This window comes from Amphiprion ocellaris, chromosome 5 (genome assembly GCF_022539595.1).
Source record: "Amphiprion ocellaris isolate individual 3 ecotype Okinawa chromosome 5, ASM2253959v1, whole genome shotgun sequence".
Classification (NCBI taxonomy): Eukaryota; Metazoa; Chordata; class Actinopteri; family Pomacentridae; genus Amphiprion; species Amphiprion ocellaris.
In genome coordinates, this window is record NC_072770.1 from 2577781 (window position 1) to 2595070 (window position 17290).

Genomic DNA, 17290 nt, shown 5'->3' on the forward strand with positions numbered 1-17290 from the left:
TTTACACAGTTCAAACAGTGTAAAGGACATCATATAACATGATACTCTATGGACAATGTCAAAAAAGTATGTTGTTATTATTATATTTAGTCAAATGATGGTCAAGATACATTTGTTCATCTCAGATGGTCTAGCATATTTGGTATTAATTTGTTCAGGATTCCCACAGTAATGTCTAGTGCCATCTAAAAGTATTTGGATATGGTGGTGTTAGCAAACTTCCAGATGATGTTGTTCTCCCATGTGGCCTCGCAGTCATGGATGTACAAGGAGAACAGCAGGGAGCTTAGCACACAGCCTTTATGGGCTCCAGTGTTGAAGGTGAGGTGGGGATGAGGTGTGGCTGCCCACTCGGACCACCTGTAGCCTGCCAGACAGGAAGTAGAGGACCCACCTGCACAGGGAGGGGTTCAGTCCATAGTCTCTCAGCTTGGTGACTAGCCTGGAGAGGAATATAGTGTTGAATGCCGATGAGTAATTCATAAAGAGTATCCTAACAAAGTTTCCCCTCCTGGTGTCCAGGTGAGTGAGGGCGGTGTGGAGCAGGTAGGCTATGCATGTATATGTATGTACATCTGTCGATTTGATGGGGTGATAAGCAAATTGCAGGGAGTCCAGGGTGTCAGATAGGGATGAGGTGATGCAGTTTTAGACCAGCTGCTCAAAACACCTTATCGCCACAGACATCAGGGCAATTGGGTGGTAGTCGTTCAGGGAGGTGGGTTGGGCTTTCCGTTGGCTCGTATGGTGTACGCCTCGAAATGAACATAGAAAATTCAGATTGTTGGTGAGAGAGGTGTTCACCTATGCAAATGTCATTTTGTAGTCCACAATGTTTTGTAGTCCCTGCCGCAGTCCTCTGGAGTTCGGTTGCTCTATTTGTGACTACGGCTTCCTCCCATAGCGGCATATGGCCTCCTTGACTGCTCTGCGAAGGCCGTATGTGGCAGCCTTCTACTTGTCCATGTCCCCAGTGACAAGCCCGATGTTGTAGGCAGCAAAGCGGGACTTCAGGGCATCGTCGATGGTTTTGTCCACCCATCGCCTCTGGTTGGGAAATGATATGTTGGTAATGTTCAGGATGGTGTCATCCATTAGTTTCCCAATAAATCCCACAGCTGTTGTCCATAAACACACTGATGTCATCGTCTGAGCTGCCCTGGAACATGATCCAGTCTGTATTTTCCAAGGCATCCTGCAGAGCAGCCTCTGATTGGTCGGTCCAGTGCATCACCTCTCTTTGCACCGGGCCTTGTTGTTTCAGCCATTATTTATATTTTGGTGTGAGAAAGACAGCGGCATGGTCCGACTTACCAAACGGGGGGGGCCTTTGTATCCCTCACTGAATGGAGTGTAGCAGTGGTCTAAAGTCTATAAACGTGTATAAACGATGCTGAACATGACTGCAGTCAACTCTTGAGGGAGGTTTGCACTTGTTGAATGGGTGATCACCCTTGATAATAATGGAGACAGTGGTCTGGGCTGGGATCAGAATTCCACTGGTATGATTAATTTCTGGGATTATAAGGACTTTTTTCTGATGATCCATCCATTCATTATCTTCACACTGCTCAATCCTCATTGGGGTCGCGGGAGGAGGGGTGGAGGGGACTGGACTCTATCCCAGCAGACTTGGGGCGAATGGCAGGGGACACCGTGGACAGGTCGTCAGTCTGTTGCAGGGCCTGTTCTGATTAGCTATGCTAAATTGTATAACAATAACAGTGAGCAGTTTCATCACTTCTCTAAACCAGTACCAAAGGTATTTTTGACTGCTTCATAGGGTAGATAATTGGGTGTAAAAAGTGTATGAATTTAAAATCTGCGGCAACTGTTTACATCCTATATTCTGTCAACAGTCAACGTTGGATTCTCTTAGCAATTTCTTTAGATAGATAGATAGCTTTATTTGTCATTGCACACTTTCTTTTTACATTTACCAAGTAGTTTTAGCTATTTAAACTACAGGCACCACTGATAGAGGTCATTGCAAAAAGCAGTGATCAACATTCTATTTGGTTGTTTAGTTTGCTTAAGACAAGTAAACTGTGTCAGTATGTTGATTTGCAAACTTTTAATTCCAAAATCATTGAAATGGAATACAGTCATTGTATTTTGATTAAAACAAAAACTTCTGTGTTCTAACAGAGAAGTAAGAAAACCTCATATAAAAATCAGATTAAAATTTAGACCTAGAAACCAGGAACGTACCCTTACTAAGCAGTATACCATGTAGTTTACTCCACATGTCTTCATTTATAGGGGTGAAAATGAAAACAGTCCGGTCAGATTTATTGAGATACTCCAAATACAAAAAAACACATCTTTGTGAAAGAGTCAAGTCAGTCTGGATCAGCAGTCACTTTCATTTTTGTAAAAATAATAAACCTGCTGTTACATTCAAACTGGCATTAGAAGGATCTTAAAGGTGATGAAAATAACACGCATTATGTGTACACAAGATGTCCCTAACAGACCTCCAAAATGCCAGTCGTGGCAGCAAGAATACTTGTGACATAACTGTCAAGCCTCTTTTTATATAAAATGAAGAGAACGAAGGCAGAACAGCAGAACAGGCACAAAATGGCTGCTGCAAAAATGGCTGCAGATGGGAGCTGTGTGGCTTGGTGCAAAGTCTAAAGAAAAGGAGAGGCGAAGGAGAACTGGATGATGGAAAGAGGGAGAGCAGCCAGTCAGTGGATCAGTCACTCCAGGCCTGGCCTCCCAGCAGGGGGTTGTGCTCGGGGCGAGATCACAGGCCTGCTGCCACAGCGAAGCCTTCACAGGCACACAGCGACAGATAGGAAGCTGCTGGCACCAGGTCGCCTCACTGATTCACCCCAGAACTGCTTCCACACAGCCATCTTCTCTGCCACCAATGTTCCAATGACTGAGCTTGACCTACATGTAAACCTCATCTTTTCATGTCTTAGGGCCTTAGCAGGTCTAAGATAGTGGGCTGGTTTTGGTCTTTTATTGTGGCAGTTCAAAGTAGATAAAATTCCAAATCATGTTGTGATATTATCATTCTTAATGAAAGTACACAAAATAATACCCTGAGGATAATTCTCATTTATCTCAACCTGGTGTGTTTTCCATAAATATGGCTTATGTGAGTCATACCAAATTTGTTCTTTACCAGCATTACAGAGATTCAGGGTAATGAGTGAGCAGCACATGCCTCCTACAACTCTCCCGCAAAGGAATTTTAAATGAAACATTTGAAATGTTAATCTGTAAATCAGACCAAAAGTAAACACTGAAACTTGTCACTTTGAAACACTATTAGGTTGACTGCCTGATGAATCTACAGTACTGTTCCAAAGCTTGGGCTCCTTTAGAAATGTCCTGAAATGAAGATAACATTAAATTAATCAGAAATAATAATAAATAAATACTGTCTAGACATTGTTAATGTGGTAAATGACTATTGTAGCTGGAAACAGCTGATTTTTAATGGAATATCTCCATAGAGATACAGAGGAACATTTCCAGCAACCATCACTCCTGTGTTCTAATGCTACATTGTGTTAGCTAATGGTGTTGAAAGGCTCATTGATGATTAGAAAACCCTTGTAGCAGTTATGTTAGCACATGAATAAAAGTGGGAGTTTTCATGGAAAACATGAAATTGACCCCTAAACTTTTGAACGATAGCGTACATTCAGGGCAACTTTAAATTGTGGTTAAAGTAAGATGTATAACCATTACAAATAAAAAAGGCAGCTATTTAGTCTGTCAGTCCAGGATCTCCAAACTAAGTGTGGATATTTGTAAAAGATTCTGCACACGACTGGGTTTCACCATCTCACCCATGTCTACTGAGCAGATATGTTCATTTAGACCAGTCTGCTACACTGCCAGCACAATGGGTTGCATTTTACTTGCAACTTTCACACTTAATCACTTAGTTTCATGCTTCACGTCTTTTTTGTTTTGTTTCATACACATAACTACAAGAATTCTTTTTGAGGTATGAGAGGAGCAGAAATGTGGATAAACTGCAGCTAAATACTGTGTCTGAACACTTTTTTTCAGACTCAGTATTTCCCTTGTGTAAAAACACAGGGACCACTGAGTCTGTTGCAGTTCTGCTAACAAGCTGCTCTTCTATGTACACCATTGATGGAATAAGAGTGATCGATAGGATCTTGCCTCTCATCAGCCTTGCAACAAAAAGAATCCCTTGCAGGCCAAAAAGTATTCCCCCATAGACCACTATTGTAAAAGAAACATATGGAAAATCATTTAAAGCCAAGCTAAAAGGATACCTTCAACCAAAAACTGACTTTTTTCCAAGACGCTGTCACAATCTCAGTCTAGTAGCCTATAGTCTATGGCCCAAGTCAGAGCATGCAGGCATGGCTAACAGGGGAAGCGCAGATTATCATATTCATTATAACAAACCATTATTGTGAAAATGTTTACTTTTAAAAATCTACCTTGTACAACTTAGAAATGATCCCTCGGCATCTTATCTCCTCTAACCCCACACACATACACATAATGCTACTCCTTTCCTCTTAATTTCCTTTTGCATTTTCTCCAACCCTCCATCCTTTCCACTGTGACCCTTAATGTTGAAAGTCAGTCAGATTCTATTAGTATCAGCCCACACTCATCATTATCTATCAATTAGACTGGCAACAGCCAGAGCAAACAGAGGAGCATCTGCAGCCTTTCGGCTCCATTTCTGCAGAGCGGCTGTGCTTTGAGCTGACTGTGCCTCACAGAGCTCAGTTTAGAAAGGGCTTGTCTAAACAGATATGGGCAAATTTCAAGACTGAAGAATGTATCACTTGTTTGATAGTATTAGAATGAGGGCTGGTTCCCAAACCCCAGCACTTAGTAAATACCGACTAAACTGCTTCCATTGCATTGCAGCAAGGTACACATACACTAGCTGGACCCAGCTTAGAACTGCAACTTGCCAGGTTTCTTGCACTTGCGTAGCTGAATTATCCACTACAGGAATATCCAAACAATGCATTGAGTACTCACACTGTAACTTCCCCTGAATCACCTTTTTTGTCATCATAACACATCAGAGAAATATATGCATCATGAAAGAGAGAGACTGCTTTACGCAGCTTCATTCATCATGGCATTCTCCGAACATGTTGCTGTGTGCCAAGAGCATCATGAGCCTCTCTCTTTATTAGGATCCCCATTAAGTGATGCTTCTGACTGCTGGATCTTCCCGGGGTGCACAACACAGACCTAAATAGACCCTAAGCCCATGGGAGTAACTAATGGGGACCCACATGATGGGATGCAGGCAGAGTTGTGTGGGCAAATCTGTCATGTTCTGATGACTTGATTAGGCTGTACTAACGACACAACATGAACATCTTGAGATTAGACATGTCTTTCTGCTGAGGTTATGCTTGTCAGCAATGTCCCTCTTGCCTCTCAATCAGTGATCCACAAGGAGCTCACGGTCATGATAGTACGCTGCAAGGATGACATTACACACTTTCTTTGCCAGACATACCACAAGCAAGGCAACACAGTGTACATATTTAGTATATTTGTTTTAGATTAAATGCTCTTAGTATTGAAATGTTGCATTTAGATGTGTGCCCTTCATGGAGAGTCTGATAACTAAATATACTACATGTTTGTGTGTTGTGTTACAGCAATGGTACACCAGCACCATGAACCTTGTAGGAACATGGCTGACTGACCGTATGGACCTGCAGCTCCACGTTTATCAGCTGAAGATTCTTATCAGGATTGTCAAAGTGAGAATGACTGACTCATGTCTCTATCACATATCTACATGCAAGTTTCTTTCAGCTACATGAATGTTCACAAGGAAAAATGACAGAAGTTATAACAGTGACTCTATTCATCTTTGGTACATTTGAACTTTTTACAGCTACTTTCCACATAATTTAATGTTATTCATCTTAAAATGAACTTCTCTCCTCTGTTCACACAGTATGGTGTTTTTGTCAGTTGTACTTGCAACACTTTTTTGGTCTCTGTGTTTGACTGGAGGCTTTTACACCGACATTCCCAGTGCCATCCATGCTAAATTTTCTTAGCTGACTGAGCCAACACATCAACTTATCCAGTTCAGGAAATAGGATGTCTCAGATGGAAATGCTTTATTGGTTTGTGGTACAGTACTTCCATTTTCTACTTTTTTTTAAAATCTACCATACTGGCCTGACAGTCTTTACAGGACAACATCCATTTTCCAAAGCGAATACCCCATTATTCCCAACACAATAATGCCCTCGCCGTGAATTTTCTCTGGTATGTTAAACATGAATCACAGTGATATTGTAATGGAAAGTAATATGAGACATGATCTATTTTATTATCACCTCGCAAAGCAAGATAATAATATTAATGCATGACAATGACACAGTTGGAACCATGACAGGTCACCTCAATTCACTGTGACAGATTTTGTGGATTCATCATTCCATATCCTACATAAAGGCTGCTGCCAAGTATGAATCACATGTGCAGTATGAGAAAAGAAAGCTGACAACCATATTCTTCAAGGCAACATGCTAGAGCCATCTGACATAAAATTGTATTCAGTTCAGATGAACTAATTTTTATTTATATGTAGCCACATAAGTCATCTTATGGCACTTAGAGATTGTAAAAAAATCTTTCCAATATTATATTATAGACGGAAACCCAACAAATGTAAAGACTCATTTGAGCAGCTATTTGGTGACAGTGGGGGAAAAAAATCCTCTTTATGAGGAGAAAACCTCAGACAGAACCAGGCTCAAGGATGGCAGCCATCTGCCTTGAATGGTTGAGGTTAGAGTAAAGGAGAGAGATAAAAGAAGAGAGAAACAGAAAAATACAAGAAAAATAAACATTGGGGAGGTTGGAAAGGTAACTGCAGATCAGAAATGTATAGTTCCAAAGTCAAATATATCTGCAGAAAGAACAAAACGCAAACTATGGGAGAAAAAAAACACACAAAAAATAGTGACATGTAGTGGTGGCATATGAATCTATGGAGAGAGACAGAAAAAAGAGTAATTCAGTTCAATTCAAATCAAATCAAGTTATAGAATAAGGATAATAAGGAATTACAATAGTCTAGACTGGAAGTTTTAAATGTATGGAGCAGTTTCACAGTGTCACTCTAAGACAAGATGTTCCTGATTTTTACAGTATTACAGTGATTAAAGAAGGCCGTCCTACAAACTGGTTTTATATGTATGTTGAACGACATATCATCATCAAAAATAACTCCAAAGTTTTTTTTACAGTAGAACTTTGGAGGCTAAGGAAATGCCACCCAGAGTAATCTGGTTAAATAATGTGTTCCTGGGGTGTGTGGGGTCAAATACAATAATTTCAGTTTTTGTGTGAATTTAAATGAAGAAAGTAACAGATCATGCAGGCCTATATGTCCTTCAGACATGCCTATAGATTGACTAATTGATTGGTTTCATTTGGCTTTGTAGATGAATATAACTGGATGTCATCTGCATAACCATTGACATTTTGAAGTGTTTCTTAATAATGTTGCCTAAAGGGAGCATGTACAAAATAAATAGTATTAATCCTAACACAGAACCCTTTGGAACTCCATAACTAACACTGGTATGGGTGAAGAATCACCATTAACATGAACAAACTGGAATTTATCTGATAAATATAATTTAAATCAGTTTAGTGTTGTTCCTTCAATCCCAATAACACTTTTCAGTCTCTGCCATAAGATGCTGTAATCAACTGTATCAAATGCAGCATTGAGATCCAATAGAACAAGCATAGGAACTAGTCCACTGTCTGAAGCTATAAGATCATTGGTGGCTTTCACCAGTGCTGTCTCTGTACGATTATGTATTCTAAATCCTGACTGAAACTCTTCAGATAAGCCATTTCTATGCAGATGCTCACATAATTGGCTTGCAACAAATTTTTCAAGAATTTTAGAAATAAAAGGGAGTGGAGGAGAGGGGCTCAGTGCATCATGGAAAGTCCCTCAACAGTCTATACCTATAACAGCATATTTAATGGACAGATCATGGTCTACTGAAGCCAGATCTTGTAAACAAGCAAGCTGAAAGTGGGATAAAGGACATTTTGTTTTGGCAGTATTTTCTGCAAGAAAATAAAAATGTGTCAGAATAGACTGACACACTCGGCTAGAGCAATGCCTTGCCTTATTCAGCTCCAGCATGTGGACACTGGATCCAGTGTCACACTTTGTGGCCCACCTCAACTTGGAGGATGTGGAAAGCAGCGTACTGAGCCCTTTTAAGACAACATCTCTTACCACTTGCCACTGTTGCCTTTTGGCTTGCTCTGGGGTTCAGGCATATGGGTTCTGTAAAGCGTCTTGAGACAATTTGACCTGTAATTGACACTACATCAATAAAATTGCATTGAACTGGATTGAATTGAACTCCTAGCCACTGGCTAATACATATGGACAACACTTGAGTCAAAATCAAAGACCAAGAAGTAGAAGCCTTCACAGAGCACATTACCTTGGTGGACAGCAAGTTCACAAGGAAAGATATGAGGGAAAACAAACTGCCTTTTCTGGACTGTACTGTGTGCACTGACAAGGACGTAAGCCACTCCATTGAAGTCTACAGAAGACCTTCACACAGACCAATATCTGCTGTTTGATTCTCACCACCCACTGGACCATGAGCTGGTGGTCATCAGAATCTTACAGCATCAGGCTGCCAATGTTCCTGCCAACTCAGAGGGAAAGGGGAAGGAACACACTTACATGAAGAAAGCACTGAGGAAGTGTGACTATCCCAATTGGGCCACCATCAAATCAATTAAAGGATCTGGAAAACACAACAGCACAGCAAACTGAGGAAAAGAATAAGAGGAGGAACAACATCAACCAGTGGACTTCAGACCCAGCAACACTCTCAAACACAAACTGGTTCATCCTGAAGAAGAAACACCTGCACACATCTGGAGTAGCGTTGTATATGTGGTCTAATGCAAAATATAAGAAGGGCCTACTAAACAACAGCTGTACAAGTGTATGGCTCAACACAGGAACAATCACATCTAGAAGAAGTTGTCTATCTAGTACCTGTAATACAGTGATGAGGTCTCATTTTACACCTGGAGACAGGTGAGTCTTGTGTCTTTAAGGGGCCATTAGCCACATGAGCTGGAGTGACAATAAACATCTGAAAGTCACCAACAGTTAGCTAGAACTGAAGAAGCTTCTTGAATGTAAAGTGAAACATCTTCAAAAACCTAAAAGAGAGGTCTGGATGCTTTTTACTGAAGCTCCTAGGGTTAAGTAGGACACATCAGAACCCAAAAAAATTCCCCCTTATACTTTTAAGAAGGTTAAAGTGACTGGTGTTCCCATTTAGCCCTTTGTATGATAGGGCTTTTACTAGAAGTATCTTTGGGCATCAACAGTGGAACACTATAACTGACAACATTTGTAGGGTTGTTTCTAGATTGCCATTGCTAACTGTTTGTCTTTTTTCTGTTTGTAACAGAAAAAGTATCGTGACTTCCGTCTTCAGGGGGTGCTGGACTCCACATTAAACAGTAAGATGTATGAAACTGTGAGAAACCGGCTGACCTTGGAAGAAGCCACCGCATCAGTGAGGGAAGGAGGCATGCAAGGCATTTCCATGAAAGACAGCGACGAAGAAGATAATGATAACTAGATTAAAGGGCCTGAAAACTACTAGAATGTCAAAGTTTTTCAGAGGGTGAGGTGTACTGCCTAGGAAGTCCATGCAGCCTTTTTTGAGAGGTCAAAAGAAGTTGGCATACTTTGTTTTTAGTCTTTCATTTTGTAATAATTCCACATTTCTGCAAGACTCAATACAAGAAGAAAACATTGTTTTGTGTATGTAAACACTTGCATGACCTAAGTCTGTTTATTTTTTTAATGCTCATTAGGGTTGGGCACCATGAAAGTTTCCAAAGTTTGGATTCTGAAGGAATTGTAAGGAAAGTTTTATGTCACTTCTGCTTATCGATTGTTAAACACCTCAGATGTACTAGTGTATGAGCAGTTATTGAAGAGTACAGAGCAGTGCAGATGTGTGGGCAGAGAAAGTGTGAGTGGTGGAGTGACAGAGCCCCAATAAGCCCCAAAGGAAATGACTGCTTCGGCCCAAGAGAAGTTCTCCTGCTCCCTGTAGCAAAGTCAGAACACAGTGTAATGCAAACACCTACTGCTATTCATCTGGACCATTCTGCAAGCTGAATGCCGCTGTGTTTTTTTTCTACACATGCATTTGCCTTAATAAATCATGACGTAAGCATTACTCTGTTATCCTGCTCAGTTGCTGCTGAGCTGCTTGACCAACAGGTGAGCTGTGTCCCAAAACAAACACCTTAATTTAAGAACTGCTGCTACAAAATGCTTTACAAGAACCTGCTATCATTACAGTAAACTAAACATTAAAATATAAACCAGCCACAGTTGCTACTGTTACAATTATTTTATCCAGGTAGTTCTGTGTTTCTGCTAACATTTCCAAGCAGAGTTTCACAAACTCTGTAGTGAAGAATGCAGAAGGATGTTATAGTAACAACATATGATGAGACCTGCTTTATTACTCCACCAAGAAACGTGGTGGAGTTATGTGATGCTCGGCGTGTTTGTCTGTCTGTTAGCAACATCACTCAAAAACGGACGAACGGATTTGGATGATGTTTTCAGGGAAGGTCTGAAATGACACAAAGACCAAGTGATTAGATTTTGGCAGTGATGCTGCTTATAGTCTGCATCCACGGATTTGTTAAAGATTTCTGTATCATTGCGAGATAGCGTCATGGCGTCACTGTAACCATGACAACAAGTGAACACTACATCCGCTGCCTGCTGATGATCACATGATTGTGATCCTACTACAAATCCACCACTGTGGACTACAAATGTTTTAAAGATTTCATCCGTTGGAAATGATACGACTGAGCAGCCTTGGCGGAGGACTGCGCTCTCTGAGTGCGTTTCTAGTTTCCCCTTACTTTCAGTAACTCTTCTGCTTATCAAGGCTTGTTGCAGCTGAATGAATAACTGGTTAAAGTGACCTCAGAGCTTTTATAGCAACATTTGACTGTGACTACAGCAGTGTGCTGCTACTTGTCTCACATCAGAAGCAGCAGTCCATTCTACATCACCACTTTCCTTAAACTGGATGTGTGTCAGACTGTGGCTGTGGGTCCTCACTGCTTAAAACCACTTTAATTCATAGAGTTATTCAGTGTTTGTTTTCCTCGATAGTCAGAGATGGACAGTGATGAAGAAAATACTTAGATACTTAACGCAGGTAAAAGTAATAATGCCACACTGTAAAAGTCCTACAGTGAAAATGTTACTTAAAAGTATGTCAGTGTAATCAGTAAAATGTACTATGGTTATAAAATGTAAAGTAGAAAAATGTATCCTATGGTTTTTATACTCCAACATATTGTATGTTATAGTATTGGATTATTATTAATACTTTTGCATTCATAGGAAGGCAGAATTTTACTTTTGTAGTAACTCAAACCACCTGCAACTCAAATTCTAGGATTGGAGAATTTTTAGGAACCTGAATTGATAAGCAGAAGCACAATCAGAATTGTTAAAATACAAATGATACCCAACCCTAATGCTCATCAATAATGTGTAACAAGCAAATAATAAAATATAAACTGATTGCTCTTAAGCAATATGAGGAAGTAAGATCACATAAAATCAAACAAGGCAAAGACATGAGTGTTTGAGCCATGACAAATGTGACCATGAACATGGTGAATGCATTTTTGTCTTTGTACCAGAACTTTACTTTTGCTTGCTCCTAACATTTCTCTTTTGCTTTACTTTTGGCAGTTTGTCAGGGAAAGAACTTAAACAGTCACACACACGATCCACTGTTCTTTGACTACAAATGAAACAGTAAAACTGCTACAAATGTCTATGTTATTTAAAGCCTGCCCACAAATGCATGGTCAGGCTTTTACTGTTAAATTATATAAGAATTGATGCAAATGCTTCTAGAGATGATGGCTACTAGTTGATTTAAGGTCAGATTGCCTGGTCTAAAAACAACACAGCTGAAACTAAAACATTTAGAAGCTTTTTTATTTTTTATAAAGTATTGAATGTTCTCCAGCAACATGGATAAGTACTTTGGTGTGAAGTTTATGAACAAGGCTGTGTTGTGCTGAAAAATGTTGTAACGAGTGTAAAAAATGGTCTCATGTTACTTTCTTGGTAATGAGTTTGCATCATTACTTGACCACAAAAATCTAAACAAAATTTGTTAAACAATGTGCTGCAATAAGATATGACAGTGGAGTGGAGCTATTTTAAAGTGACAAAAAAAACAACAAAAAAAAAACAACAATATTATTTAATCATTGATTAGACCAGTTTACATCTGGAAGAAATATTCTATTTTTAAAGAACTCCAATGTTGTCTAGAAGCCCCACAGATCATTATCACTTTTGCCTGTGGCTGTAACAGTTCAAGTATTTGAGGTTCGGTTCTCAATGTGAGTTGAAGAATTACTGTCCAATTAGCGTAATACAGTTCCAATCAGTATAGGTGTTCATATATGTGGAGCTTAAATTCCAGGCTTCATCCAGAAAACTTGGGTAGTTTGTTAGTAGTTTTCTGTTGGCTAAACCAGAGAGTTTCATCAGTAAGGCAAACACATACAGTCAAAAAATAAAATAAAATAGAACAAAAAATCTCCGCAGGATAAGCCTCTTTGTTTGGAAAAATTGGGGTTTCTCAGCACATTACAAGCAAAAGGGGAAAACAGTGACAACTGCATGCTGGTATGATGTAACCAAAGATGAGTTTATCTCTGGAAATACATGAGGGCACCAAAATATGTCTCTTACTGAAACAAGGCAAACATGGATAGAAGCATATCCCTTTACCTGCTGGAGTCAAGTGGCCTTTTGCTGTGGATTTTAACTGCACCAAAGCAAAAGGCTGCGAGTTGCTCGAACAGGACTAGTCTATGACACTGATTCTGCTCTGACTCTGGATAACACAGAAAACACATTTAGTGAAATGCTGAAATGATCTTTTGACAGAGGGCTGCACAGTGGTGTAGTGGTTAGCACTTTCACCTTGCAGCGAGAAGATCCCTGGTTCGCGTCCCGGCTTTCCCGGGATCTTTCTGCATGGAGTTTGCATGTTCTCCCTGTGCATGCGTGGGTTTTCTCCGGGTACTCCGGCTTCCTCCCACAGTCCAAAAATATGCTGAGGTTAATTGATCATTCTAAATTGCCCGTAGGTGTGAATGTGAGAGTGATTGTTTGTCTCTGTATGTAGCCCTGTGACAGACTGGTGACCTGTCTAGGGTGTCCCCTGCCTTCACCTGAGTCAGCTGGGATAGACTCCAGCCCCCCCGCGACCCTAGTGAGGATTAAGCGGTGTATAGATAATGGATGGATGGATGGATCTTTTGACAATGATCCATTTGCCTCCATATGGCCAGGATGCCTCTAAAAGTGTGTCAAACAAATGAACAACTTCTCTGTGCAGCTTGCTTTTATGTATTTGCAATACATGCAAGGACAGGACATATATTGATACACAGAGTTGTAGGCTGACACTGCTGGAAGACTTTTTTTTTTTCAACTCAAATACTGTATTTCAGTTAGCAATATAAAGCTTTGACAACAGGTGGCAATGTGCATTACATCCTACAAAATAATTAATAGACAAAATTAACAACATAACAGAAATATTGCTCTTTTTTTAACTTTCCAGTTGTAGTTCAAGCATTTCAAAGCTGTCTTGAACACACTGCTGTGAAGAGGCCATGAAGCCAGTAAAATCACAGCTGACCTGACCTCTGGAGTGGAGCTATATTCACAATATATCTGACACATGCTTCAAGGTGTTGGGCAGATGGGTGGACAACTGGCAGGACCAAAACCTCATCTTTATTCAACAAAACATGGCAGTAATTAATTTAAACATCACAAAAACATGAGATTAAGCTGCCTAATTGAGACAAGTGCAATCAGTATGAAACTTGCATGGGCAATTAAACGAAGCTCACATCCACTGAATCCCCTTGTGAGCACATCCAGACTATTGTCATGAGAGATGAAACCATGGACACTAAATAAAATGAAATCACACATTAGTCAGGCAGGAAAAATGTTTCAGATATGTATAGCTAATTCTTTGGGTTTTGTGCAGTGAAATAATAATTTAAAGGTTTCTCTTTGTGTTGGTGCCACAAATGATTTCCCATTGAGAGGGTGCACAACTGTATTGATTCCTGTATGTAGAAAGTGATGCACTGTTGATAATTTAAGAATCTCTGTCAATAAGCCTCCAGATGAATCTGTTGCATCTTGTTTAAGTGAACAAGCAGTCCATGGTCTCACATCTTTAAATGTTGCTGCTTTGACATCCACATCAACCCAACTTTTTCCTTTGTTGTAGTTAATAGGTAAGTTAGCAAGGAAATACACATTTAGTTTGGTTTTTATCACACTGACAGACTTTTTTCACCTTTTCAATTGTTAAACAAATGTTCTTTTTTTAGTCAGATAGTATTTAAATGATAGGGTTAATTTGCCATGTACTGTAACTGTACATGTTCTTATATTATAGTGTGCACCTCTCTAGGATGTATAATCGGGTTTGTCCGCATTTTTTATAATGGATCATGGAAAGTGAAGTTTGCCAGTAGTTTCTCTCTGTCAACTGTTTTCTATACTGTACTCTTAGAGCTATGTGTCATCCTGTGTGCAAGTACTGCATGTCCCTGGTAATCACTCCCTGAAGTGTTTTTGCTCTGTGTGTGAAGCTACCGGTGGGTTCACCATGCTTCTGCCTTCGTAAAAGAACCCATCAAGGACAAGGACATTTAAATAAAAGGTGAATGACAAATGTGGAAAGAACTTGTGGACTCATTCATTGTTGTTGCTGCTGTGAATGAATGTGACTGACTGAATGTGAATTGACGAGAGAAATAAGTTGAAACCGTCCTCGTGATTTGCTGAAAATCTTTCTTTGTACTGTTTTTTTAAAAAAAATTAATAAATAATACTTTTCATTCCAGAATTGGAGGAAATTTGAGCTTCAAATTTTTGAACAACAAACCTGCTCTTTTACAGTTTTCTGCTCCATATCCATCAACAATAGGTAAACTATCAAAGGCTTGATTGGCTCAGCTTCCACATCAATGGTAGCATCTTTATTCCATGTTTTCTGTGTTGTTTACTAACCCTACTCTAATCCATGCTAAAGTGATCTTTTTCTCAGCAGTAGAAGCTAGATATTTAGCTGCTGTTACTGCTGACCAAGAGGACAAACTGACTGATGGAAAACAGTCCAAAGAATTAGTCTGATCCTGATAATATGAGGTAGAGTGAGACATTCAATCAAGGCTGACAATGAAAATATCAAAACTACAGTGGGTACGGAAAGTATTCAGACCCCTTTAAATTTTTCACTCTTTGTTTCATTGCAGCCATTTGCTAAAATCAAAAAAGTTCATTTTATTTCTCATTAATGTACACTCAGCACCCTATCTTGACAGAAAAAAACAGAAATGTAGAAATTTTTGCATATTTATTAAAAAAGAAAAACTGAAATATCACACGGTCATAAGTATTCAGACCCTTTGCTCAGTATTGAGTAGAAGCACCCTTTTGAGCTAGTACAGCCATGAGTCTTCTTGGGAATGATGCAACAAGTTTTTCACACCTGGATTTGGGGATCCTCTGCCATTCTTCCTTGCAGATCCTCTCCAGTTCTGTCAGGCTGGATGGTGAACGTTGGTGGACAGACATTTTCAGATCTCTCCAGAGATGCTCAATTGGGTTTAGGTCAGGGCTCTGGCTGGGCCAGTCAAGAATGGTCACAGAGTTGTTCCGAAGCCACTCCTTTGTTATTTTAGCTGTGTGCTTAGGGTCATTGTCTTGTTGGAAGGTGAACCTTCGGCCCAGTCTGAGGTCCAGAGCACTCTGGAAGAGGTTTTCTTCCAGGATATCTCTGTACTTAACCGCATTCATCTTTCCTTCAATTGCAACCAGTCGTCCTGTCCCTGCAGCTGAAAAACACCCCCATAGCATGATGCTGCCACCACCATGTTTCACTGTTGGGATGCTATTGGGCAGGTGATGAGCAGTGCCTGGTTTTCTCCACACGTACCGCTTAGAATTAACGCCAGAAAGTTCAATCTTGGTCTCATCAGACCAGAGAATCTTATTTCTCATAGTCTGGGAGTCCTTCATGTGTTTTTTGGCAAACTCTATGCAGGCTTTCATATGTCTTGCACTGAGGAGAGGCTTCCGTCAGGCCACTCTGCCATAAAGGCCCGACTGGTGGAGGGCTGCAGTGATAGTTGACTTTGTGGAACTTTCTCCCATCTCCCTGCTGCATCTCTGGAGCTCAGCCGCGGTGATCTTTGGGTTCTTCTTTACCTCTCTCACCAAGGCTCTTCTCCCACGATTGCTCAGTTTGGCTGGACGGCCAGGTCTAGGAAGAGTTCTGGTCGTCCCAAACTTCTTCCATTTAAGGATTATGGAGGCCACTGTGCTCTTAGGAACCTTGAGTGCTGCAGAAATTCTTTTGTAACCTTGGCCAGATCTGTGCCTTGCCACAATTCTGTCTCTGAGCTCCTTGGGCAGTTCCTTCGACCTCATGATTCTCATTTGCTCTGACATGCACTGTGAGCTGTAAGGTCTTATATAGACAGGTATGTGCCTTTCCTAATCAAGTCCAATCAGTTTAATTAAACACAGCTGGGCTCCAATGAAGAAGTAGAACCATCTCAAGGAGGATCAGAAGAAATGGACCGCAGGTGAGTTAAATATGAGTGTCACAGTAAAGGGTCTGAATACTTATGACCTTGTGATATTTCAGTTTTTCTTTTTTAATAAATTTGCAAAAATTTCAACATTTCTGTTTCTTTCTGTCAAGATAGGGTGCTGAGTGTACATTAATGAGAATAAAATGAACTTTATTGATTTTAGCAAATGGCTGCAATGAAACAAAAAGTGAAAAATTTAAAGGGGTCTGAATACTTTCCGTACCCACTGTAGAAGAGAGGACATAGCTTTGATCTACCCATTCTTTTATAAAACAGTTTGATGATGTTAATTTCGGCGTTTCATGTGATTCACTGTTTTCTTATTCTTCTTCTACCTGCTAAAAAGGTTATATGCTAACAGGGTTGTTGTGGGACACACGTTCCATGCATAATAATTATTATTTTAAATATTATGTTGATCAAAAAAGGTTCCCACAATTACAAGGGACATTAACGAAAAAATAATACCAAAAACAGAAGATTTAAATTTCATTTAAACTATTTTAGTTGAGAT

General features: G+C 40.0%; 1 protein-coding gene across 18 annotated transcripts in view; it reads left to right on the forward strand.

Moving 5' to 3' along the window:
* cadpsa (Ca2+-dependent activator protein for secretion a) overlaps positions 1–14849 on the forward strand; it is a 179218-nt gene extending 164369 nt beyond the window's left edge. For all 18 annotated transcript variants that reach the window (XM_055010580.1, XM_055010575.1, XM_055010576.1 and 15 more), the window contains 2 exons: positions 5640–5744; positions 9477–14849. In XM_055010580.1, the coding sequence (XP_054866555.1) occupies positions 5640–5744; positions 9477–9650 (279 nt within the window). In that variant the 3' untranslated portion in view covers positions 9651–14849. The remainder of the gene's footprint in view (positions 1–5639; positions 5745–9476) is intronic.
* Positions 14850–17290: the final 2441 nt, after the last annotated feature.